Source organism: Ambystoma mexicanum, chromosome 7q (assembly GCF_040938575.1).
Source record: "Ambystoma mexicanum isolate Mex_15411 chromosome 7q, UKY_AmexF1_1, whole genome shotgun sequence".
In the NCBI taxonomy this organism is placed as follows: domain Eukaryota; kingdom Metazoa; phylum Chordata; class Amphibia; order Caudata; family Ambystomatidae; genus Ambystoma; species Ambystoma mexicanum.
In genome coordinates, this window is record NC_090941.1 from 1,119,280,954 (window position 1) to 1,119,306,521 (window position 25,568).

At 47.3% G+C, this 25,568-nt stretch overlaps 1 protein-coding gene across 1 annotated transcript in view; it reads right to left on the reverse strand.

The window, feature by feature from the left end:
- LOC138528680 (putative methyltransferase NSUN7) overlaps positions 1-25,568 on the reverse strand; it is a 379,481-nt gene that overhangs the window by 111,635 nt on the left and 242,278 nt on the right. Inside the window, exons 7-8 of the mRNA XM_069640537.1 lie at positions 18,639-18,782; positions 201-302 (exon numbers count right to left, since the gene is read on the reverse strand). Coding sequence (XP_069496638.1) covers positions 201-302; positions 18,639-18,782 — 246 coding nt within the window. The remainder of the gene's footprint in view (positions 1-200; positions 303-18,638; positions 18,783-25,568) is intronic.

Genomic DNA, 25,568 nt, shown 5'->3' on the forward strand with positions numbered 1-25,568 from the left:
TTGGTGTAGTAGGTTATTGTCTTTCAATGTTTGTTCTATAGGTTCTCTAAATGTTATGCTGCTGCTTTGAATAACTAACTATAGTTCTACAGCCCCCTGTTAATCAATGATCCTTTTGATTGTTTCTTTTTATTGGTGTATGTATTTTAGTGTTTTTTAATTGATCTCATGTGAGCATTGAGTAAGATTAGATCACTTACACTTCATGGCATGGAGCAGAAGTTCCAGGTGATGATCAGCGAACGCGTTGACCATGTGCGGTGGAGCGGGTCCGTGGACCAGATGTTCCATCAGTCCAATATCTGTGGGACAGAACAACAAAACACAATCAGTATTGTGGGGTGCCCCGAACGTTACTACTGGGAATGCCGCCCTTTCAATGCAACCAATTGACCATATTGCTTAGTCTCCTCCTCTAACTCAGAGCAACACAAAATCCCTTAAAGCTATCAACTAACTGAGCACACACACATGTCCTGGAAACACATATGACTTTATTCTGTTATATTAATTGATAGCGTGGACCAGGCACCGGGGGCATTAGTGTGCTGTACTTTATGTTCACATAAAGGAAGATTATGATACCACCACAGAGTAGACAAACTCAGCTATCATTTGTCGAGGAGGTGTGAGTGGCTGTGCATTTACGGCCCACAGTATTGCTGCAAAGAGGTTTAAACTTTACCCAACAAGGGTGGCGTGAAAAGAGAGCACCAACTTGAGTCACTCTAGGGTTTAGTGGGTGCTTGAGCGATGAGGTCAGAGGGTGAAGATAAGAGTGTAGGGTAGCATTGAGAAGAGGGTTGCTGCATCGGACTGTGGGCCTTAGTCGAGGAAGGAGATTTGGGGTGACAAAGAAACCGGCTACCTTGTGTATCTTACGGCAGGGAGAGACAATGTACCCACACCTGCGGGGTGTTCCTTCCTTGAGGAATGACCAGAGTCTGGGGAGAAAGGTAGGAGTGCCCCAGACCATGGCTAGGTAGGCAGGCCTGTGGGTATACAGGATGTGTGTGTGGGGAGCAGAGGTACATGGAAGGGGCCCAGCAAATGAGAACAGATTATACAGGTTCTCCTAACCTATACTTGGGTCCCCACACTTTGTCCCTGCATGCATTCTGTGGTGGTCCCCTCGGCAGGAGTTGACGAGTTAAATAGCTGGTCATCATTTAAACAGTGGGAGGGGGACCCTGTTTTGGGGGTATCTGAGGAACGGAGCAGGTGATGCACCTTTTGTATGAACAGTGCGTCTGTGCAGGATGGCTTGGGTATCATAGCTGATATACACGCATCTTGTGCGGCACATGATTTCTGAAGAGGAGAGCATTTGAGTCTTTGCCAAATCCGATTGTGGTCGGAACCTGTTGTCGCACTCCTGGCTGGCTGAGCATTCCCATTGCCGCAAACACTGTACAATGACTGAGGAGTGGTGGACATAACAGAAACCTGTGGTGAAAAGGGGGATCAGGAATATAAAATGGGGACAGGCCAAACAGTAGCTGTAACAACATGCATCATTTACTGGGGAGGACATGCTCGGTGTTCACAGGGACGGGCTGACACTGCGGTATGTCTCGGGTGCACCTTCAGGAGATGGGATGTGCTCAGCCTTGAAGTCCTTTATTGTGCTTATGGTCTTGATATCAGGACAACGGGATCTGATGGATCCGGTGAAATAATCACTAGGACCCCGCTATTGGCCTCCACTTATGTGGCCGGAGGAAGGCAGCCGCTACCTGATCCTGGCCCTGGGGGTGGTATTATGAGGGAGGATCATGTGGAAGGTAACCCATATCGAGGGAAAGTGGTAAATACACTAACTCTTGATTCTTCCACTTCCTCTGATGTAGTGATAGCCTATTGTGACGTGGAACCAACAAATGTAAATGCTATTTACATAACATCACCTATTTCTAATAACATTCAGTTCAAGATCTAGTTGAAACAAAACAGTCTTGGAAACCCTAAAACTATTAGGGACTTCAGTCCCCATAATGCCTATGGTACTGGGACGAGGAAGAGGAACACTGAGTTGATATGATATGATATGGCATTATAACGCGCCTATACACAAGTGTTTCAAGGCGCGACGAGGCAAGGGAAGGGGGAAGGGGGACAAGGGAAGACAGACAACGATCTTACTAGGCCCGGTGTCATTCAGATCGCGCAAGTGCATGGGAAGGGGGAAAGGGAAAAGTGCTGGGGGTAAGGGAGGGGGAAAAGTGCAGTACATGGGATATTAGAATAAATAAGATAGTAAAAGGCCAGTGGTGGCAAGTGCAAGGTAAGTGCATACGTAAGTGCTGGTAGGGGGACTGTAGGGATACAGAGAAACAGTTTCCAGGTTCAAGGGTTGCCGGGGAGGCAGTGCAGGTGGGCAGCTGGGGGGGCCTGGTCCCGATATCAGAAGGGTGGCCAGGTAACCAGTGCAGTAACAGCCAGGACATCAGCAGGGGAGGGGGGTGAGAAAGCAGAAGCAAAGAGGAAGGTTTTGAGGTGCTTCCGGAACCAAAGATGGTTCTCAAATTTAAGGGATGCAGGAAGGCTGTTCCAGAGGGAGGCCCCTGCCGATGAGAGAGATCTACCACCAACTCTTTGCTTGGAGAAGCGACTGACCCTGAGGGAGTTGGAGGTGGATGAGCGAAGAGCTCGAGAAGGAAGATATTTAGGGAGAGAGAGCTGAAGGTATTGCGGCCCCAGGCCCAGAAGGCCTTGTGGACAATGCAGAGGGTTTTGAACTTAATCCTCGCAGCCACTGGAAGCCAGTGCAGAGATTTCAGTGCTGGAGAGATGCGGTCCCTAGGCTCGAGGCCAAGGACAAGTCTCGCAGTCCTGTTCTGGATAAGTTGCGGAGGGTAAAGGCAGGCAGTTTGAGAGATAGGCTGTTACAGTAGTCCAGCCTGGAGAGAACCAGGGCTCTGGAGACAGTGAGCTTCTGGGGGAAGGAGAGGAAAGGAAGAATACCTCTGAGGAGGTGCAGCTGGTAGTGTGACTTCTTAGAGACGTCAGAGATGTGAGGAGAGAAGGAGAGTGTGGAGTCGAAGGTGACCCCAAGGTGTTTAGCCTTGCAGGTGGGAGCAGGAAGAGGGCCAAGAGAGGCCGGCCAGAGAACTGCAGAGAAGGAGGGGGTGGGTGTGCCAATGAGTAGAATCTCAGTCTTACTGGCCTTAAGGCAGAGGTCATTGGTGGCACACCATTCCTGGATAGCAGACAGTCAGAGACGAGAGAGGGAGAGGAGGAGGCCGGGGGTAGCCTGAAAATGAGCTGGGTATCATCCGCATAGCACTGAAAATTGGGACAGAGAGCGGCGATGCAGTGGGCAAGGAGTGCCAGGTATTGGTTGAATAGCCAGGGAGGGAGGTTAGATCCCTGGGGGACACCACAGGTAGAGAAAAAGATATCGGAGAGGAAGGACCCAAGTTGGACGTGGGAGGGTCGGTCAGAGAGGAAAGAAGTCAGCCACGCCAGAGCCTGACCAATGATACCCAGGTTATCACGGAGACGGGTGAGCAGGATGGCATGGTTGACAGTGTCAAAGGCAGAAGAGAGATCAAGCAAGATGAGGACGCACGGGGTTTTAGAGTCAAGGTTGGAGAGCAGGTCTTCACGGATGTTCAGGAGAGCAGTTTCCGTGCTTCTGGCCGCCCTGAAGCCAGACTGATGGTCATGAAGACAACCAACAGATTCGGTGTGGAGATTAAGCTGGGTGATGGCCAGTTTCTCCAGGAGCTTGCCCAGGAAGGGAGTGATGGAGATTGGACGATAGTTAGCTGGGAAGGAGGGGTCGGCAGAGGGTTTGTTAAGAAGAGGGTGCACAAGAGAATGCTTCAATGGGGATGGGAAGACTCCGGTGGCGAAGGAATGATTGCAGAAATCAGCCAGGGCAGGAACCAGAGAGTTGATGTGGTCCTTGATAGTTTTGGAAGAACAGGGATGAACCTGTTTCGACGAGACTTTCAGGTCTGAGTCATACCAGGAATTACACTTGGCTTTGGGCTTCAGGCGGATTCTCATGACAGAGGCAAGGATATCAAGAGTATCAGATATAGAGGAGTGGCGCGTGGAGAGGGCTGTGTCGGGGTGAGAGTCAGCCAAAGGGGAAGGAGCGGGTGAGAAGGTGGTGGCAAAAGCCTGAATGTACACGCGCTTCATAGGTCGGATGACCGAGAAGGTGGGTGGCAGTGATGGAGGTGGCTTGGCCTGAGGGGTGGGCAGGATGAGGTGGGAGGACAGGAGAAAGTGATCACTCCAGGAGAGAGGAGTGGAGAGAAGGACAGAGAGGGGAAGGCCTGAGGAGATCAGAACATCGAGAGTGTGCCCTGCAGAATGAGTCGGGCCAGAGGGGAGAATGGGGAGTGAGAGAGAGTCGCAGAGGTCGCGAAAGAGACCAGAGGGGGGACAGGAGGCATCAAGGTGGATGTTGAAGTCACCCAGAAGGAGGAGTTGAGTGGTAGAGGCCAGGAGTGAAGAGGAGAGGTCCGCCCACTCAGAGAGGAAGGAAAAAATCTGACCAGGTGGCCGATAGATGGTAGCCAAAGTAAGGGAATGGCTGAGGGAGAGAGAGAGCCTGCAGACAAGGCATTCAAAAGAGGAGTAGGTCTGCGTAGGAATGACACAGGCAGGAATCCACTCAGGGAAGATAAGGGCTACACCCCCACCAGAGCGGTTGGGCCTGGGCGCGGAGAGTATCTTGTAGCCGTCAGGTAGAAGCGTGTCAAAGCTGGTGACAGAGCTGGCCATGAACCATGTCTCAGTGAGACCGAGGACATCGAGGTCAAGTTCTTCAAGGAGGCGGCAGATATCGGAGGAATGTTTTAAGCAGAGCGAGAGTTAAGAGTGGCAATGTGGAGGAGTTTACCATCCTTGAATGACTTCCGTGGGGGGGGGGTACAGATCAGAGGTACGCCCTGCGGAGGTGTAGAAGGAGCCCAAGAGGGGGCAGAGAGGGAGGGGGAGGGCAAGGTAGCCGAAGACAGGGGATAAGGGACAGCAGGAGAAGAAAGGAAGTTGATGAGGCACGGGAATGGTCTATCGAAGAGGTGCAGGTTGGCCTGAGGGCCTTGGACCAAGACGGTCCCATTAGAGTAAACATTAATGATGACTTTAGAGGAATGGAAGGAGGTCAGACGTGCATCCCAACGGGTTCCACCATTAATGGGAGAAAAGGAGAAAGGAGAGAGCACAGACACCATATGAAGGGTCCATAGGTCAGGTGAAGGCACCACAAAGAGGATGTCGGTGAGAGTTTCCTTGGAGGAGGCACTGGTATAGGTGTCAACGATAAGAAGCATGGGTTGGAGAACAGGATGTCCTTTTTAAACTTCTTCCTACCAGATTTAGTGAGGAGAGCAGGATAGTCAATAGAGAAGCAGTTTGAGAAGATCGGAGAGACAGAGAGCACCATAGAGTAGGTGGGGGAGGAAGGGGTGGAAGGTGAGGAGGGGCACTTGCGGGAGTAGGTTGACAAGAGAGTGAGACGTAATCAGGTATTGCAATGGGACAATTCACAGGGTTTAAGAGCTCACAATGCCCAACTTTATAACATGTGGAGAAGCCACCTAAGGCTGAGAATCCTCAAAGGAGAGAAAAAAGGCCTAGTTTTCACAGTGACATTTGAAATACTGATAAATGTGTCATACAACAGAACAGGGGTCAGAACAACTGTGATAAGAGTCAGAGGAGGGGGGTGTGGGGAGGCTAGAGGGACTAACCAATAGAGACTAAATGGCAACTGGTGTCCCCTGCGGACACCTGCAGACACTTACAGGGAGCTGCCAAGTAGGAGCCGCCCTTTGCCTAGGGGGCCCTTAGCTGTAAGGCTGCCGGGCAGAGGCTGCCCTAGGAGTTTCAGAGATAAGGAAGGGGAGGCAATCAGGGGGGTTGGGCGGGTTGGGAGGAGGGCGGGAAGGAGGGCCAGATGAGGGAGGAGGGAGGCCGGGAGAGAGGAGACACGGGACGGCAAAAAGAAAAACAAACAATGCACAAACAGTATTCCCCCAAACACTTTCAAAACACTAAAGCCCAGGAGGGCTGCAATATCTAAAATTACAATGCTTGCTGGCGCTGCACTCACCTCGCTCGTAGCAAGATAGAAATGCCGAGCGTGGGTGAGCAGCGTAACAATACCCCAGAACACCGGGCTCAAGTGAGCCAATCAGGGGGTTGGGAGGAGGGCGGGAATGTTTCAAGGGCAACTCTTCATGCACACTCCTGATTTGCGCCTTTACAATCGTTATCAATAATGCTCTATACAGGTTCTATCAAGATCTTTAAATCAACAACTTAAAGTATTGAAATTCAACTTCAGAGCCAAGATAATGTGACCAAACTAATTTGTGGGAATGGTCATCATGAATGAAGTTGCTTCCTTTCCCAAAGAGTCACACACTATATTAAAAACTTAAAGAACTAGTCTATGAAGAAGTCAAGATCTAACAAACAAAAAGTGTGCTCTTGCTATCAAAGTCATGAAAACAAACAAAACAAATGGATGGTAAACTCCACTTTGCAAACAAACAGAAAATCCATGATAATGATCAAAAGTACTGCTAAGAAGTACATGCATTCTAGATGTTATTTGCATCAACCTAGCAGGACATGTAGAGCTGGAAATTGCCCGCAGGTGAGGGAGGAAGGAGTTGAATGAGAACTTGTGAGGCACTGCACAGAAGGAAGAGCAGGACGCGGAATCGTGGAAGAAGGCAAACATGCAGAAGGAAGCACAGCTGAAGGGAGTAGGTACTCTAAAGTGGCTGTGGGTTGCTCCGAAGTACTGGAGTGTCAGCAAACCCAACAGAGCCAGGAAAGATCCAGAGACCTGCTGCGCAGATGAAGACCACGCGCAGAGGAGCTGTCAACGGCACCATCACCCCAGAGAGCAAAAACCTGACCGGCTGCGAGGTAGAAGGCCAACCGTAGAGCTGGAGAAGGGCTTAACAGTGTTTGGAAGCCCTGACTGCAATAGGATTGCACCGCGACAGCCCGACACGAGACAGAGATGCCTGGAAAAGCTGGCGAGTTGGCCTCGCAGCAAAGGTAACCCTGGGGCGCTCTAAAGGTATCAATTGAACTGTAAAGCAGATTTGAAAACATGTATAGCAGAAGGACAAAGAGGGCACAATTCTCCTCTAGTGAAATATCAGTTTGGAGAAATCTGTAACCTGCATTGGCACCAGCCAAGAGACTCTAAAGATGAGATAAGAGCAAAGAGGACACAATTCTTCCCTAATGAGATATCAGTTTGGGGAAATCTGTAACCCGCATTGGCACCATCCAAAAGACTCTAAAGATGAGATAAAAGAGAAAAGAGGGCACAATTCTCCTCTAGTGAGATATCAGTTTGGGGAAATCTGTAACCCGCATTGGCACCAGCCAAGAGACTCTAAAGATGAGATAAAAGAGCAGAGGGCACATTTCTCCTCTAGTGAAATATCAGTTTGGGGAAATCTGTAAACCGCATTGGCACCAGCCAAGAGACTCTAAAGATGAGATAAAAGAGGGCACAATTCTCCTCTAGTGATATATCAGTTTGGGGAAATCTGTAACCCGCATTGGCACCAGCCAAGAGACTCTAAAGATGAGATAAAAGAGCAGAGAGGGCACAATTCTCCTCTAGTGAAATAATCAGTTTGGGGAAATCTGTAACCCCCATTGGCACCAGCCAACAGACTGTAAAGATGAGATAAAAGAGCAAAGAGGGCACAATTCTCCTCTAGTGAGATATACGTTTGGGGAAATCTGTAACCCACATTGGCACCAACCAACAGCCTCTAAAGATGAGATAAAAGAGCAAAGAGGACACATTTCTCCTCTAGTGAAATATCAGTTTGGGGAAATCTGTAACCCTCATTGGCACCAGCCAAGAGACTCTAAAGATGAGATAAAAGAGGGCACAATTCTCCTCTAGTGAAATATCAGTTTGGGGAAATCTGTAACCCGCATTGCCACCAGCCAAGAGACTCTAAAGATGAGATAAAAGAGCAAAGAGGGCACAATTCTCCTCTAGTGAAATAATCAGTTTGGGGAAATCTGTAACCCGCATTGGCACCAGCCAAGAGACTCTAAAGATGAGATAAAAGAGCAAAGAGGGCACAATTCTCCTCTAGTGAAATAATCAGTTTGGGGAAATCCGTAACCCGCATTGGCACCAGCCAAGAGACACTAAAGAAGAGCAAAGAGGGCACAATTCACCTTTCATTAGCTGCCAGTTTGGAGAAGCCTGTATCCCGCAATGCCATCAGCCAAAAGGCTATAAAGACAGGCAACCATTGTACAAATCTTCTCATATGAGATGTGGACAAGCTTGGAACGAGCAGAGGTCGTTCCTTGCAGGAGAGTAAACCAGGAAAGGAACGGTTAGATTTGGTTGTGTTAAAGAGTGTTGTGGAAAGAACATATTTACTTTTAATTCATCATCCTGACAAGCTAATAATTAAGAAAAGACATTTGCTGTGCTATCCTGACAAAAGTAGTCCATGAAAAGAATGACTGTTCTATTCCTCCTAACCACTTTGCATCTTGGGAGAAGAATGCTTTACGGAATAAACAGTTGCTTTGGTTTTGTGAAAGAGGCATTTTATGGTATGTTATGTTTATTGAATTTATGTAGCGCTTCTTTGAAAGAAGGGTTGGATGAAAAGACATTTTCTCTGTTGAACTGAATGGAACATAACTAAACTCTTTCAAAAGCCTTTGTGAACCTATTCAGGGGGAGGCAATAAAAACCTGGATGCAAGGATTGCTTTGTGGGAGTTCCAAGTTTGAACATTTGCATTTGTTGGTGGAACTGAAAGCAGACACATATGCCTTATGTCCTTTGGTTGTGTACGTTAGCGTGAGGGTCGGATACATTTGGACCCAAGGTCACTTTAGTTGTAGTTTGCTCGGGAGGAACATCATCGTTAGAATAGGGGCAGATGGGGGTTTATCTCACGCCTATTTCATTTCAATAAATATGGCAAATCTCGAGAAAACTTCAACTTTGTGGCCGTATCTCATTTCTGACCGCTCAGAGGGAGCACCTGTGCAAGAGAAATGGGGAGTAGAAGGTTACTGGCGGGAATCAGTCATGGCTCCATCAGATTCGCCACAACACATTGCCCTCATCGTCTAAAGACACAAGTACATTTTATAATGAGCTGGTCCATGTAATAAAATCCCTGGTTTTATTACATAGCCGCAGCTCATCATATGTATCTCATAGCAGCCCCTCCACCCCCCTCCCCCCCAGTTGGTACAATGTAGCAGAGGCGTTGCTAGAGGGGTGGCTGAGGGGGCTATAGCCCCGGATAGAAGCTCAGGTGCTACAACCAAAATGCTGCCTAGCCCAGAGTCCCGCCAGTCCCAACATTAGCTTAGCCCCTGATCTTTCCTAGACCTAGCAACACCCCTGCATTACAGAATGTTGTGCTGCTAGGAATACTCTGTTAGAGGTTGTATTATCGAATCACGGGGAGCTTAGACACTTGGTGGACAGACAGAGGTCGTTATATAAAGAGTTGCTAGCCCGGAAAACCGAGGAACACACGTAAGCTGCTTGGCACAGTTTTAGTTTGGCAGCCAAGTCAAATAACACAGACACCTTTTGGAAGTTAGTCCACAACACCCGGAAACGTACAAACTGGCCACTTTACAACAAGATTAATTTGGTGACTCGGTATTCCCATTTTAACTCGCTCTACAAAGGTGAGGTAGGGGACAACATATCCCCCTGTCGAAAAACAGCCCAATTGGATGTGGAAGCCACTGGGTTTACACTGTTTTCTTCTTCAGAAGTTGAACTAGTGGAGGCAAGGCACCAGGGCTCGACCGCATACCAGTGGTATCTGGTAGAGACAAGCCACCACGACTCGACTGCATTCGAGTGGCATCAGGTAATATTATCCCCACCAATAATATCGCCATAGATATGGTTGTCGGGAACGGCCATAGGCAATATTAGTGGGGATAATTTTGGGATAAATGGGAGCAGAAGTTGCGTGGTGTCCCCAGCACGCCTTAAAATAATATGGGGGCTGCGGGTGTGTCACCCGCAGGTTTAATGGGATACTATCGCCACAAAAATATGGCGCCATCCTTGATATTAACAGGGATATTAACACATGGAACTGTTCCGGTAGCCATTATAGGAGTAGGCAGCCATTTTGGTCCATTTTCTCAGAAACATTTTCAACGGGACGTAAAGTGACGGTGTTGTCCCACGAAGTTGGCAAGGTGCCACCATAGTCCCGATTTATAAGAAGGGAGATGTTAACTTTCCCCAAAATGATAGACCCGTCTCCCTTCTTAGATTCATTGGACAAGATTTGAGGGACATTATTAGAATCCAGACTGGGAGAGCGCTGTGTAGAATACGGGCCACCCTCCCCTTTGCATGCAGCGTTCACCAACCACTGACCAGGCTTTCCACCGATTCCTAGTATTCAATGCATTGGTCCTCCTTAAAAAACAACGTATCTACCTTGCTTTTGTCGATCTTGAGGCTGCATTTGATAGCATCTCCCGAACCAGGCTCTAGTACATCATGGAGTCTTTAGATGTTCCTGCATCCCCTTATTGTAGCCATACGTCTCTTATGCTCCAACAGCTTTGGGTGGGGGTACCACGCCCTCATGTAAGTAAGGGGGGCCATACAACATTGGGCCATTAGGGCAAGGGCGAAGGGGCGCTTACGTGTTCAAAGAAATATGAAGACAGAATATCATCTGGCATGCTAGAAGCTTATTAAATACTAGTAGTGGCGGCAAACACCCATGGAGTGGAGCGGTGGAGGGACGGCGGGCGATGTGGCCGCACCACACACAAGGGAGACCAAAATCCTTAAGTGGTTGCTTTCTCTGCCTTTCAGAGCACCAACAGCACTGACCCTAATGGAACTAGGTTTCAGTGGCATCTCCTACAAATTAAAACCACTATTATATTGGGTGAAAATGTGGACAAGTCACCCACTCGATGAATATCGGCTAACTCTAATATCCTTGAATTCCCTGGGGGTGCCTATTTTACCCTGGTTTAATTACTGCATTACTTTATTGTATAAAGTTCAACGACCAATCTAAAAAATTGATGCTGATTAACGATCCAATTGGCGCTTGGAGAAAGAGGAGGATAGCTCAGGGGCAATGTGCTCACCTTGGAAGCAAGACGATGCAGAGCGACACAGATTCGATCCCCAGGCCCGCGCTTAGAAAGCGCGTTATAAAAAACCAATTACAATTACAAAATGTATCTCGGTGACAAATGTGCAATCGAGTTTTAAATAAAATGAACTGTAAAAGCTGATGGTTTTAATGTGTTTTTTAATCACCACTGACTTTTTGATTTTTATTTATATCCTCTGAATGAAATGCATGCACATTAAATACAAATGCCTACTGTTTCGACTTGAAAGGGCCCTGCCCCCCAATGCCAAAGTGATTCTGTACAAGCATTTGTGTAGTGCACCATCTGACAACAAGACGGCGCAATTTGCACCGCAACTTTGGCATTAAGGCTCTTTACTGCTGATGATCATAGAGAGATATGATCCATTGGTTGGCGACATGCCTGGCTGCATTTTGCACGCAGGTGTTTGATGCATTTATAATGAGTTTGCGTTTATGTACAGTGTTATGACGCCTTTGTCGAAATAAACTTATTTACATACATAAAATGACAAACTATCCTAACAGTACTTCACTATAAAGTGATGTGTGCAGTGATGACAGTACAAGAATTCCTAGAGAGAGACATGGCCGCTCAGTAGTGACAGTGTCAAGGACTCGTCAGTTCTCCCACAAGAATGAGCAGAACAGGCAAATGAAGACACACAGGCGGCTTTACTGACCTCCAAAAAGTCAGGTGAGGGTTCAAATCGAGCAACACCAAAAAATGGTGTCTCATAGAAATGCAGGCAGGGAAAAGGTGCAAAAAGAAAATGTTTCTTAATAAGGGCCACTGCACCTAAACTGGATCAATTCATGGGACGAGTCCTCAGGCACTGAAAAGTGTCCTGACCCAGAGGATGACCTATGGGAGCTCAGCTGCAGAAACCTGTCCAAGATCACATGAAGGCAAAGCGCTGCTGAGATCCGCCTATTCTAGCCTTCTCATCTGACCAGGGGTAATTGTGAGCAGTGCTCCCTCCTTGTGACCCACCACCATCAGCTGGGAGGACATCTATACACCCTTCTGCTCCCAAAGAGAGCTATACTGCTTGGCCTGACACAGAAAGGTGGGTGCAACAGAAGACAGGGGTAACGGGTAGAGGCAACATCATATTACTGTTAATAAATATATACTCTGCAACACAGAGCCCTTAATCTAAGATCTCGGGAACCAGCAGGAACCCCAGGCACATGGTTGCATGGCTGGGCCACTGGCTGGACTGGCTCCATTGCCTCGCAACTGGACATCTCCACCGCACCCCAACATCAGTTACCCTTTATCCCCGACCCCGAAACAGACCGTGTAACTCTAAAGACTCCTATTGTGTGCAGGAACCTTCCATTTCTTCTTCAACAGTTTTATTTGCTACACCGGAGATTGTTTTTTGGTAGCAGTGACCTTTGACATCCAAACCATTTATGAACTTGAACAGCTCACATTTGCTTTCCTATAACCACGTGCACTTGCCTCTGGCCTTTAACAGCTGAATGCATCGATATGGGAGAAGTGTATTCTCTTTACCATGGACAGGACTTTGGGGGCAATCGTAAGTCAACATTGAGCCCAGAAGCTCTGGGTGCCTTGCGACACTTCCGGTGATCACAGATTTGAGGGGTGACATAGGAAGACACCAAACTAGCAATTTCTCAAGGCTAATTGTGACACCTTGCCTCCCATGCACAGTGCTAAGGTAGCTTTTGTAAACCGCTTTTGGAGGAATGTACAACCAGCATCCCTAGGGTGGGACAAAAGCAAGCAATCAAAAAGAAACCGACACCTCTCCTAAAGGCAGGTAGTCACCGAACGATAAGTTGAATCTCTCAGGAAGGAGTAGCAGGCTCACACACGTACAACTAGCCCGCACCGCAGTCCATAGAAAAACCTTACCCTGATACACCTGTGTTATGTTACACACATACAACTATCTCTTCAAATAAGCACCTGAGAACATAATAAACAGTACAAAAATACACACCTCTCCTCTATGCCTTAATGTGGGTCCAGGATACAAACACAAAGGGAGACATTATGACACACAGTTAAAAATCCCTAGTGCGTGCACAACAATAGTGCCCGCTGGTAAGCACTCAACACATAATGATGAACAGTGAGAAGAAAAGGGAACCAGGCATGTTGCCAGGCAGGGAAATTAGTCATGAAGGCCCCTGAGGACAGTACCAACAATCCACGATTCTTTCAGGGTTGTCCAACTCCAGGCTGGGATCCTAACGGGTTTTCAGGATATCCCTCATTAATATTCAGGAGGACACATTTGCATACATTTAGAATCATTGCATGCAAATTCATCTCATGAATATTAATGATGCGGTATCCTGAAAACCCAACATGGACCCGGCCCTGGAGGCCTGGAGTTGGACAACCCTGCCAGGCTCTAGGGCATTGTTTTTGAATAATACGAATGCACATAATATCACAGTTAAAAACAGTGCAAGAGGGTGGGAAACAATTCTGAGATCTAGCCAGAGGGCTACAAAAATCCAGATATAGTTTAGATACAGTTACCATTTCAATTCACTTCTGGGAAAAACAGTTGCACAGTCACCAACCGGTAGATATACAGTGTATATCTATATTGCATTACCATCAAAGAAGTGGAGAGCATGACTTGAAACATACATCTGAAATCCTAGGTAAGAGTTAAAAATCTAGCTCTTGGTCTTTAACTTCCTGAACCCCCAGAGGAGTACAGGAACAATGTTCAGGGGCAGGCAAGTACCACCAAATTTCTTTTAGGAGAGTTCCAAGGTGAGAAGAAAGTTAGAGTTAAACGGGCAATGTCAGAAGGCCTGCATGGGGAAAATGGAGGTAAGCTCCTGTTTTACCCCCAATGCTGCGGATTTGGAGGCAAACAATCCCAGGGAGGACCAGAGGAGACCCCAATCCAGAGATTGGTTTGAGAACCAGGTGCCCTGGGAGAGGGTACACAGAAGAAGAAAGTCCCAATTTTATCCAACGGGAAATGCGGTTCTATCAGCTTTGGAAAGTGGGACTCTTGAGGGTGGCATTACACTTAAGAGCCCACCCTGAGACCCAGAGGCAAGTAGTCACAATGGTGGTTTTGAAGAAAACTGCTCCGGCAGCACGAAAAAACCTGATAAGTACAGAACTTCTCCCTATGGGCGCTTTTACAAGGATCTGATACCCAGGGACTGGGACCATTGGCCAATAACAACCAACATGAAGACCAGGCAGCCTTCCCACTATGGAGCACCCCTCAAGCCAGCACTGAAAATGCTGGTGAGGAAAATGAGGGCGCCCAGAAAAGCATTCCAGCTACTCGGTGGACAAAGGAAGGTGGCCTATCCACAAAAGACACGCAGGGTGGCAGCCAGGTCAAATAACATGAAAACGTCTCGTGCAGAAGGGTTGTGACCTAGTAGTTTGGGCTGGACTGCCCCTTTGAGGGTGGGACCAACCCTGATTTGCATATGGTCTTTCCCCTTCTGTAATGGCTTGGCAGGCGAAGAACAATGGTCTGGAGCAATGGTCCCATGGCAATTGCCAGAGGTTAAGATTCATTCTAATCTTCCAGCCATCACACCTTTGTTTTGCTTTGTTCATTCATCGCAGACATACTTACTCACAATAGAAATGATGTCGCTATTTTACACTAAGAGAATACATACACAAGCTCGTTTTGTTATAATCGTAAATTGCCCAAAGGGGAGCGCTTACCTTTGCATCTAGGTGCAAACAGGTCCACGCCAGGCAATTGTTTTCGTTTGCACTGCAAATGGAGTAAACGCTGCCTGCCATATTCGCATGGAGGCAGCGTTTACAATAATCTGCTATGGAAGATACATAGGATCCCATAGGCAATCATTGGCTTTACGCCAGCAGGAAAATCTCAGGCTGGCATAAAACCAATTTGTGTTTGAAGGCGGAGGCCAAACGGGTAGGCGGAAACGTACCTTCAAAAATAATGGACATCCCCAAGAGTATAAATGGAGGCATTAAGACAGGCACAACAGTGTTACGCCTGCCTTAAGCCCCCCCGCCCACTTTCGCTACAGGGTCTCCAAAAGGAGCTCCACACCTTTTGTCCTGTCTAATCATTTTGGTTGGATCGCTAGGAACATCTATAATCCATGAGATCCGGATGATCTGCCGTCCTCTTAGGAATTCATGAGTTCATTCCATTTACTTTCTAATCAGGAGCATTCTCAAATGCTTGGAGAAGAAATCAGTTAGTACACTGACTTCACAAGTTCAGGAAAGGCTTCTGTTGATGAAAACCAGTGAAGGGATTGGGAAGGCCACTGGTTTTCTGGAGTTCATCGTTTAAGGTGCTTAGAGGTGTGAGGCTATTAATAATTGACCTCAAACGGGGGAACTCAGGAGGAAAAACGCAGCCATGCAAATGATTGTGCAAAGAATGTTAATGTGAAACTTAATTGTAAGTGAATTCAAATGAAAATTAGAAGAATATATTGATGCAGGGGAACTAGGCCTGTATATCCATGCAGAAATACTGTCCAATTGCAACCAGGGTATTCTTAAGCATCCGAGTTACTCTGTATTTCCTGAGCATTCTCCCCATGAGATAGTTTAGTGCCTTTATAACTGTTCTAGAACCAGTGCCCTGTGCAGAGAAATCATGATGACTTTGCACCTGTCCACCACAGAATGCAAGATACACAACAAGGGGCAGTTTCCAAAGTCAATGTATCTACATACGGCAGACAAAATGGTAGGTACTGACAATGTCAAACACTAAAGGCTAGGGCAGGCGGAATGCAAGGGTCTTTCATGTTGTGCGGAGTTATAGCAATGAAGACTGGAGTAGCTAATATACTGGACGGACAAAAGGTGCAATAGTTTTATTGCCAGTGTTTGAAGCATGGATTCCACTACACGTTTTGGACTATGACTCTCATTTATCCTCACCAGTGCTTATGCTGGGTAGGATTAGTGGCATTTGTGATGTAAAACCTCTGGAGAAGCTTACAGTCACTCGCTGTATTGAATCTGAAATTGTGCATTGTATTGTGTAAGAGAAACTTTCTATAGTCCGCCTAACCATTATTTACAATGCTTAACAAATGTTTTTGGATGTTCATAAAGGACATGGAGCCTCATCATGAGTTGGGCGGTATCCCGGCGCTAATTGTGCTGGGATGCCACCCAAAGCAATTAGCGTTATCGCAACGCGGTCCAGCGCAATTTGTGCCAGATCCCAAAGGGGGGGCAGTAAATCGGGTGGGCGCTTTTACCGCCAGTGGTAATAGTGCCGAAAATGTCCTTGAAGCTGGAGGTGAATGCCCCGGAACACGGGATTGGGCGGAGCGATAAATGCAGCGGTATTAGCGTTCCTGCCGTATTTTACCAGTCCGCCCAACTCGTGATGAGGCCCATGGTCTGACACCTGTGCTATATGTTCAAGTACAGTCAAACATGTGTCCCTGTGCCTAGTACTTGCCAGTAAGGCCATTGAGGAGTTTGCAGGTGATGTCTTGCCTGATTTGTCACATGTCATCATCACTGATGAAATTTGTCATGTGCTAAGTGGCTAGGGAGTACGGTTAAGTGGAAACAGTGTCGGACTGGGGCATAAAACTGTGTCGGGCACCAATGAAAAAGTGGCCCACAGTTGCAAATGCAATTAATTCATTTTGTGATGGATGTTGGGAAGGGGGCAGCCCCAGCCCACCCCCTTAGGCGATTTAGAGTGAGGCGAGATGCATTCGAAGCACTGTGATGGGCCAGGGGGGACGTTGAAATCAATATAATCAAATATAATCAATCCACATAGTGTAGTGTGCGGGGCGCAAGCAACATTACCATTTTTCAGAGATATTAGAAAACCTAGGTAGAAGATGAGACCGGTGCATTAAATGTGGCATTGCATGCACTAGGCCCAAATTGCGAGACAAGGGAAATCTTCAGTCATGGCAGAGCTCCCATGAGGACAGCCCACACCAGCAATTCCTATTCGTTGTTCTACCACTGTAGCAAAGATGTGTTTTTTACTCAAGAGGAATGTGGACTACAAAGCCGTAATCACAGACCGGCGCCTAGTGTGCATGTTATCTCACACTGGCCAAAGCATGACCTGGTCCATCATCAGGCGACCACGAGTTATAGCCCATATAACTGACTAAACCTTAAGTCCTCTGAATTCCATGGCACCAGGTGATCTTTGACTATCAACCCCAAAGTAACAAGTCCTGAAATGTTCGAAGAGGACGGACAGGACACATTGCTGAAGCAACAATTGTGTGATTTGTATTGTGAAGTGCTGGGGGGGATAAATTATAGTTCAAAATGAGGATGGAGACCTTGGGTCCGGATGGCGCAGAAGGGAGTGAGTGAAATGTGTGTGTGAAGGTTAAAGTGTCACAGAACCTCCTTTGGGCTCGTCTTGAGGCCTGCCAGGTGCACAGTATAGTGATAAAACAGCATTATGTCAGTAGTGTAGTTAATTTGTTCTTTGACCTTTGACGTGAGAAGAAGATGATCACTGCAGCACCCACGTGATGGAAGACCGACGGATTTGTTTGTAACCAATGGCTTGGCATCTCTTATGGAGCAGGCGGATCATGTATAGGCGCCCACCAACTAGCCGCACTGGATTTTACTATATGTATTTCGTCATGTATGACAATGTTTTTCTTTCTAAGATTCTGCTTGTACTACTTTTCGGCAGAATGTTCTTAGCAGCAGAGTTCTTTCCTGTTGCTCATCTGCGTGTGTGATTAAACCTTGTTATCCTTACAAGATCGACTTGGGCCTTCTTTCCTAGTTGGTTGTATTCTCTATGGTGTGAGCGTTCAGGGACTTGCCTTCCCGGACTGTTTAAATAGTACACAAGTGTGAGTATTTTGATAAAATGTGATGCAAATTTTGCATTTTAAAGCTATTTATTCAGAAACACTGATCAAAACTACTAGTCGCATATTTAGGTAACTTATCAAACTGGCCCATATTGGCCAAAAGTGGACGACTTTGACCAAAAAAACTGGCCCACACCAGCACGTAGCATTTTTTGGTTCTGGCATTGTCCTATTGGTCAGTCAAAGTCTGAGTGGGAGGGTTGTACATTTTGCAATTAGTATCAAGCGTGGACACACCTTGGCCCACATTGAGTGTTTGGTTGGAGTCACTGGACATGTAGACATCAAGGTGAGTGTGGATGGTTAAGTCCAACCTGAGCACATTATAAATACCCAAAATCATAAATCAAGCCACCCCCATATCCCCAAAGTCTTGCCTCACTGCTCTGATATCCAACCTTTATAGAGTATGGGTAGATCGACGAGTTAATGACCCTGTTCACTAACTAGGGCGGCCTCTCTGAACCATCCCGTAGGGTGGGTTCTGAAAAACCATCTCAACATTGACCATCTTGGGCCTCAAATTAGACATCTGGATGAGCATTTGCTCTAACGAGTAGGGGACATGATTTTGTGTGAATTATTTGTAGACAATTCAATTGTTGGATATTTCTGTGAGAAAACGAAACAGGAACTTACCTTCTCCCTCGTTGAGCAGAAAGTCGGTGGGATCAAGAACACCTGAGGCAGAGCCCACCAGCATTAACACGATCACTCTCACTTTCTGAAGCCTGGGATCCGAGGGATGCATGTCCAGGAAGCGTTCAGGGATAAACGTCATTTCTGGTAAGAAAAATAAGAGACTGAGTTCACAAATGCATCTAGATGTATTGCCTTAGTCTAGTGATGGGCTGCATTGAGTGTATAGACTGTGAAAAACCCAAGGGTTGTTCCCTTCCCACTCCCGGGAGATCTTCCAAACAGGTGGCTAGGGCAGGGCCATCGCTTTTGGATCCCATCGCTGGGGGCGGACTAGCGAGGGAGGATCACCTGGGTGGAGGGTCCCTTGGGATTGGGGAGAGATTACCCTAGTGTGAGACATGGTAACCCCCGCCCCCTTGCAAATGCCCCCTACCAGCCATCCCCTCAGCCTACTGTCAGCCAGATCCCTGGTTTCCCCAGAACCCTCAATGCTTCTCCCCTCTTAATAACATTACGACGGAACACCTACACTCAAAAGGACTTTACTCTTTTTATGAATGGCCCTCTAATGAGTACAGGCGAAGTCAGGCACTTAGCTACGATCACAAACACTTGAATCTAACTGAGAACCGAACTAATAATAAAAGGTGTCACCCAGATTCACAAAGGGAGGACGGAAAGCCAGGAAGGAAAGGCGAGTTTGAGAAGGAGAGCAGGCGAGATGACGAGTAGCTGAGCAGAGGCTATTGAGAACCAGGCTTGAGAGAACAGAATGCTGAGATGCTACAAGGCTGCAGGTTGAAGCAGGAGAAAACGTGGTAAGGGAGCCGTGTCTCCAAGAAGCCGAAAGGGTCTGTCAGAGGAAGCAGAGAAGCTGGTAAATCTCTCGAAATGTTGTGCCAAGAGATTGCTTGTTTCCCTGGAACAGCGAAGCTGCCCAAGAAGGTCTGAGGGGCATGAGAGGAGAGACACTGACCTTGGATAAAAGAAACATGAAGGAGGCGTTGTTAAAGTACAGCGGTGAGTTCAAAGTGATGAGAGGGCCTGCTTTGTAACAACGCGAAGGATTACCAATTTGGAAGGAAGGTTACGCGTAAGAAGAGAGACGTGTTGAAAGAAAGCTTTGATTGTTTTGAACTGTGATAAAACAAAGTAACTGAGTGGTCCTGTGGAATACCGCATTATTGAAAGTCGCTTTGAAATGCGAAAGTTAAACAAAGTAACAAAGTATCACTGAGGTGAAAAGTGAGTTGAAGAAAGTTAATTAAAGTGAAAGCTGATGAGAAAGGCTACCGAAGAGAATATTGAGCGAGGCAAGATCCCGATGGGGATCGGATGAAACAGAAATGAGTGATTAAATGAGTTGACAAGAAAGTGAAATTTGTTGGGGGGGCTAAGGAGCAGGTTTGAGACGGAGACAAGGAAGTAGAACTTGTCATGGTGCTAGAAGGCAGGCTTGAGAAAAGACTAACAAAGTATAAGGAATACGATAACCAGAATGCAACAGTGTCGGAGTGGTCCGGAATGGGAATAAGTAAAGCGGTGCCATTTAGAAACTCATCGACATAAAATGCCTGAGGGAAAGCAGGAAGATTGTGGAAGGGAACCCCGTGTATTAAGATGAGGAAACATTGTAATGTAAAATACTAAAGAATTGAAAGTAACGAGTTAAGAGGGTCTAAGCTCTGGTGAGGAAAGCCGGAAATATCCACCCAGGAACATTGTTAAAGTAGAACTGTGTTATACTAGAGAACATTGAATCAGGCGAGGAAAGCCTGAGAGAAGTACATGCACTGTGCCGATTAATACAATTATTGACCTGCTTTTTGTGAATTTCTTGGAACAAACTGAACTTTTGGCGATCCCAAGTGACTTAAGCTTGAGGAAGGGAGATGAGAAGAATCTCCATGAACATCCAGATATTCTTTTGAGACACACATATATTTTATCCAGTACCCTACGCATTGTTAAGTTAGAACATGAGGGAAAGCATAGGTTTGACACAGACAGATTCTTTACTTTGACTGACAGACCTTTGGACTATTCTTTCTTTCTTATTTTAATGTTAGAGACTACTCCCATTTAGAAATAGAGCAAGATGGGCATTCTTCTAACCCCATTTTCATAAATAAAGGTTTTTGAAACGTGTATTCTTGTGTCTGTGTCTACCTCTGAGCCCCATGCCATTCTCACAAGCCTCCGAGATAAAGGCGGGAGATGGGGAGTATGTGCAAGAGCAGCGTTGGACTGGAAGAGCAGGACACCAGGAGACCCCCAAGGTAGTCTAGAGGTTAAGGGAGCTCCTTTCAGGGCCGTATAGTTTCAGATATCATGAAATGCACCCACCCAGCCACAGCCCAAATGCTCTGCAACGTTGGTCAGCAGGTGAGTGGCTCGATCTTCTCTCGCCAACACGAGTAGCGATGCGGCTCTACTGTGGTCGCGCAGTGTGCTTTCACAGGTATCTTGCAGTTTACAGCGGAAGCATGGTTCAACAGGTGCCTTGTTGTGTTACGTCACCTGTGGGGCCGTGTTGCATTGCATGGGCTGCAGAGCAGTACTAGCCGTGGTAAGCAGATCTGTGGTGCAGCACCAGCAACAGAGTACACCATTGCTCTCCAATGCCAGCCTAGGAGTGGATGGCAGCCCCCTGGCCTGCTGGAGATTAGCTGGCACTGCCCCAAGATCACCCAAAGCAGTTCTGCGGTGTCTGGCTGGAAAATGCACAGTCTGAGTAGGAGAGGGATTCTTCATAGTGCGCACCAGAGAGAGGTAGAAACTAGTATGCAGACTGAGCTTTACATACTGGGCACTGTGAACATGAATATATAATGTATAGAAGAAAGGGTGCTGTACATTCTGGGGAAAGGAGTCGCGTCTGGCATGGTCGTCTGAAAACCTATATGGCAATATGTGCTGTCCATTCTGGGACAGGAGACGACAGTGAGGATAGTGGCAAGGCAATGTATTACTGTTGCTGATCAGAGTATAGAACCTTACAGATTGCCAACCTTAGGTTAATAGGTTACCCCACCCAAGTATCCCTCCCACCCTGAGAAGCCACTGGTTAAGTGAGCAGCCCACTGGCACACATTGAGCAGTCCAAGTGCCCTGAGAAGTATCCCTGCCACCCTGGGTAGCCGCTGGTTTAGTGAGCAGCCCACTGGCACACATTGAGCAGTCCAAGTGCCCTGAGAAGTATCCCTGCCACCCTGGGTAGCCGCTGGTTTAGTGAGCAGCCCACTGGCACACATTGAGCAGTCCAAGTGCCCTGAGAAGTATCCCTGCCACCCTGGGTAGCCGCTGGGTTAGTGAGCAGCCCACTGGCACACATTGAGCAGCCCAAGTGCCCTGAGAAGTATCCCTGCCACCCTGGGTAGCCGCTGGTTTAGTGAGCAGCCCACAGGCACACATTGAGCAGCCCAAGTGCCCTGAGAAGTATCCCTGCCACCCTGGGTAGCCGCTGGTTTAGTGAGCAGCCCACTGGCACACAATGAGCAGTCCAAGTGCCCTGAGAAGTATCCCTGCCACCCTGGGTAGCCGCTGGTTTAGTGAGCAGCCCACTGGCACACAATGAGCAGTCCAAGTGCCCTGAGAAGTATCCCTGCCACCCTGGGTAGCCGCTGGTTTAGTGAGCAGCCCACTGGCCCACATTGAGCAGTCCAAGTGCCCTGAGAAGTATCCCTGCCACCCTGGGTAGCCGCTGCTTTAGTGAGCAGCCCACTGGCACACATTGAGCAGTCCAAGTGCCCTGAGAAGTATCCCTGCCACCCTGGGTAGCCGCTGGTTTAGTGAGCAGCCCACTGGAACACAATGAGCAGCCATGGCCTACTTAAGAAGCAGGTGCCATCTGTGACAGGAGTGCACATTGCACAGAACTTGGGTGCATTTGAGCCAGGCTCCTGCCAGCCTGGCAGATTGCAGTACACAGGCAACATCGTTGACATCCCACGTGTGTAATTGATCAATATACATACATATTGTAAGGTCACAGCAGTGACATTGTAGTTAAGGCTATCTGAATATACATAGGAAAAGCTGAAAATATTGTCTATATTGCATTTGTTAATGGTTATACAAGTGTGTATTTTTTGTATGTCACTTGTGTGTGGGAAAATGAATATGCATATTTCAAGTGTGTGAAGCCTGCTAACTTGCATTCCAAACTCAATGTGTCTGCGTATTGCAAGCGGCCTGTGTGTACTCTGTTGTGTGTGGGTGTGTTCCAAGCGTGTCTGCGTATTACGTACGTATTGTCGGTGTGTCATCTGTTTAAGTGGCATGTGGTGCCACATAGTCGAAGGGATACTTGGGTGGATGTATGTGTGGGGGGGGTCTGGCGGAACTTAGCGGGGCAGGGGCTTGGAGTGTATGTGTGTGTGTGAGAGAGAGAATGGGTGTCTGTTGTACTGGTAGTTTGTGTATTATCTGTGAGTGTTGTCTGTCACTATCGTGCTCACTTCTTTTATTCCGTTGACACACCTCCTGTACGTAGTGTCAATGCATGTTTTCTAAGTTGTTTATTGCCATTTGTATTCAGTGTGTGTTGTTGGTTCTCGTGGTGTGGTCTTGTATGCGCATGCGTCGTTCGCAAATGGACATGGACATATTTGTGGTTACTCTGGACCTCCTATGCAGGTCCAAATTAGAGGCTCACTGTAAAGGAGACCGTTCTCCCAGTACACCTAAAACAACCACGGGGGTGCACACTCTTAACCTGTTCCTCTGCCTGCTTTCACAGACCAGCCAGAGTGTAACATCTCTCTACACCTGGCAAAATAAAGCCTGACTTGGGGTCCCCAGCAGAAGACAACTGACTCGGTTCTGGCAGGCAGTTAGCTAGCCGTTTCACACCTCAAACCTCTACCAGTCCTCAGAGAACTGCCCAAGCTCACTGCCTTTCCCTTCCCAGGTTCAAGCTTCAGAAAGCTGGCAGGGTTAGTTTCCCAGTCCTAGCCACCAAACTGTGGGCTACACTGCCCAACCTGCTTAGATCTGAACCTTCCTTCCATTCATTCAAGAGCAAAGCCAAACTGTGGCTCCCTGCTCAAGAGACCCGTTAAGCCCCTACTGTCACCTCTGTCTTTATCTCCCACTAGAATGACCGTGCACCATTGCTGCTGCCATTACCCGGCACACATTCTGATTGTAATTACTGTGTATATAGCTTGCATGTAATTCGGTTTGTATATATATTATAATACTATTATATATTTTATATTCCTATACTGTACATATATTCTCTATCTTGTACTGCTATCTCTTGTTTTATAATATGTCACTGTAACTGTAGAAATGCGCCCAGATGCCTTTGGGCCAGGCGCGCTATACAAATAAACAAAATACAAATACAAATACAAGAGGTGAGTAAATGAATGCAGTAAAAATGAAACCAACGCACACGTGATTTCCCCTAACTTCAGCAATCCAATCCCCAATAAAAATGGGGCCTTGTTCCCAAAAGTCACAGGAACCACACTGCATCTCCCCAGAATGTATCTGTAGAAGGTAAGTTATAAAGGTCCTTGTGCTGGTGATTATTCAAGGTAAGATAGATAATCAACAAGGTTACTAGGTAAGTAAATTGTGTTCTCTTTCAGACGGTAGTACCCAGGTTGGACAACCAAAAGGCAGTGGAATGGAGTGCTATGGTACAAAGGGACTGGTTCCCAAAGTTATCCTACGGAGAACAGGGGGAGACAAAAGATTGGCTTGGAGGTTGGATTTCACGCTGTTGGTTCCGGTGAGAGGTGTTGGGTAAGACTTTGATTTCAGTGATAAATCTTCCTGACCTGGGTCATCACCAGGACTTTTTGCTTCATCCTAGGTGAATCTTTTTTCCCCTCTCACCTCATCGTTTACTCTTATATGGGTGACCTTTTTATGTCGCTCCATAGTGAGTGATTGGAGTTATAGTTTCCTATGACTTTGCACTGACTTTAAAGTACTATGGCAGCACACACCATTTCAAATGCAGTGACTTCCTTTTAATTCTCTTATTATTTCTTGGTTGAAATACTGTTCCCAAGAGGTAAAGTGGTATTTCATCTTGTTTACATGTATTTGATTGAGCTAGCACCCCCACCCCCTTATGTGGAGTGCTGGGGGGATACAATGGCACTCATTACAAGTTTGCCTGTCTGGAAACAATGGCGTCTGTAAACTTACCGGCACTGTTGTTTTCGACCGGCAAACTACAGACCTGGCAGGAGGGACGACACCCACGCGCAGACTTTCACGGAAGCACTGACACTGTTGCGCACAGTGCTTCCGTCCTCCCCATTCCCGTGGAGTCCTATGGGACTCCACGGGAGTGTGGATTAACAGAATTGCTGGTGCCTGATTTACCGGGCCTATAATGCCCCGGTTAATCCTCCAAGTCCGGTGTCGGTAAATCACTACGGGTCTGGTGACAGCCTGCCGGTTTTACTGGCACGGTTACCACCGGACTCGTAATGAGCAGGGTCGTGGCTAGGTCTGGAAAAGACCCGGGGCTACACTAATGTCGTAAGTGTCGGGACTGGGGGCTAGCTAGCCTTTTGGTTGTAGCTCCTGAGATTCTATCTGGGGCTACAACCAAAAGACCAGGGGCTATAGCCCCCTTCACCCCCCCTAGCAACACCTCTGGTAATGAGCCCCAATGTATCTCATTTCTTACCTGGTAAGTTGAATTGAATTGATATTATATTTCTATCGCGCTCATACACAAGTGTTTCAGAGCGCGACAAGGCAAGGGAGGGGAACAGGGGAGAACAAAACAGCGATCTTACTAGGCCCAGGGACATTGAGAACACACAAGTGCATGGGAGAGGGGGAAGGGAAAAGTGCATGGAAGGGGGAGAAGTGGAAAGTGCGAAGCAGAGGAGAAACAAATAAATAACAATAAATAAATAATAAAGGCAACAAACAGTTTTAGTGCAGCCAGCA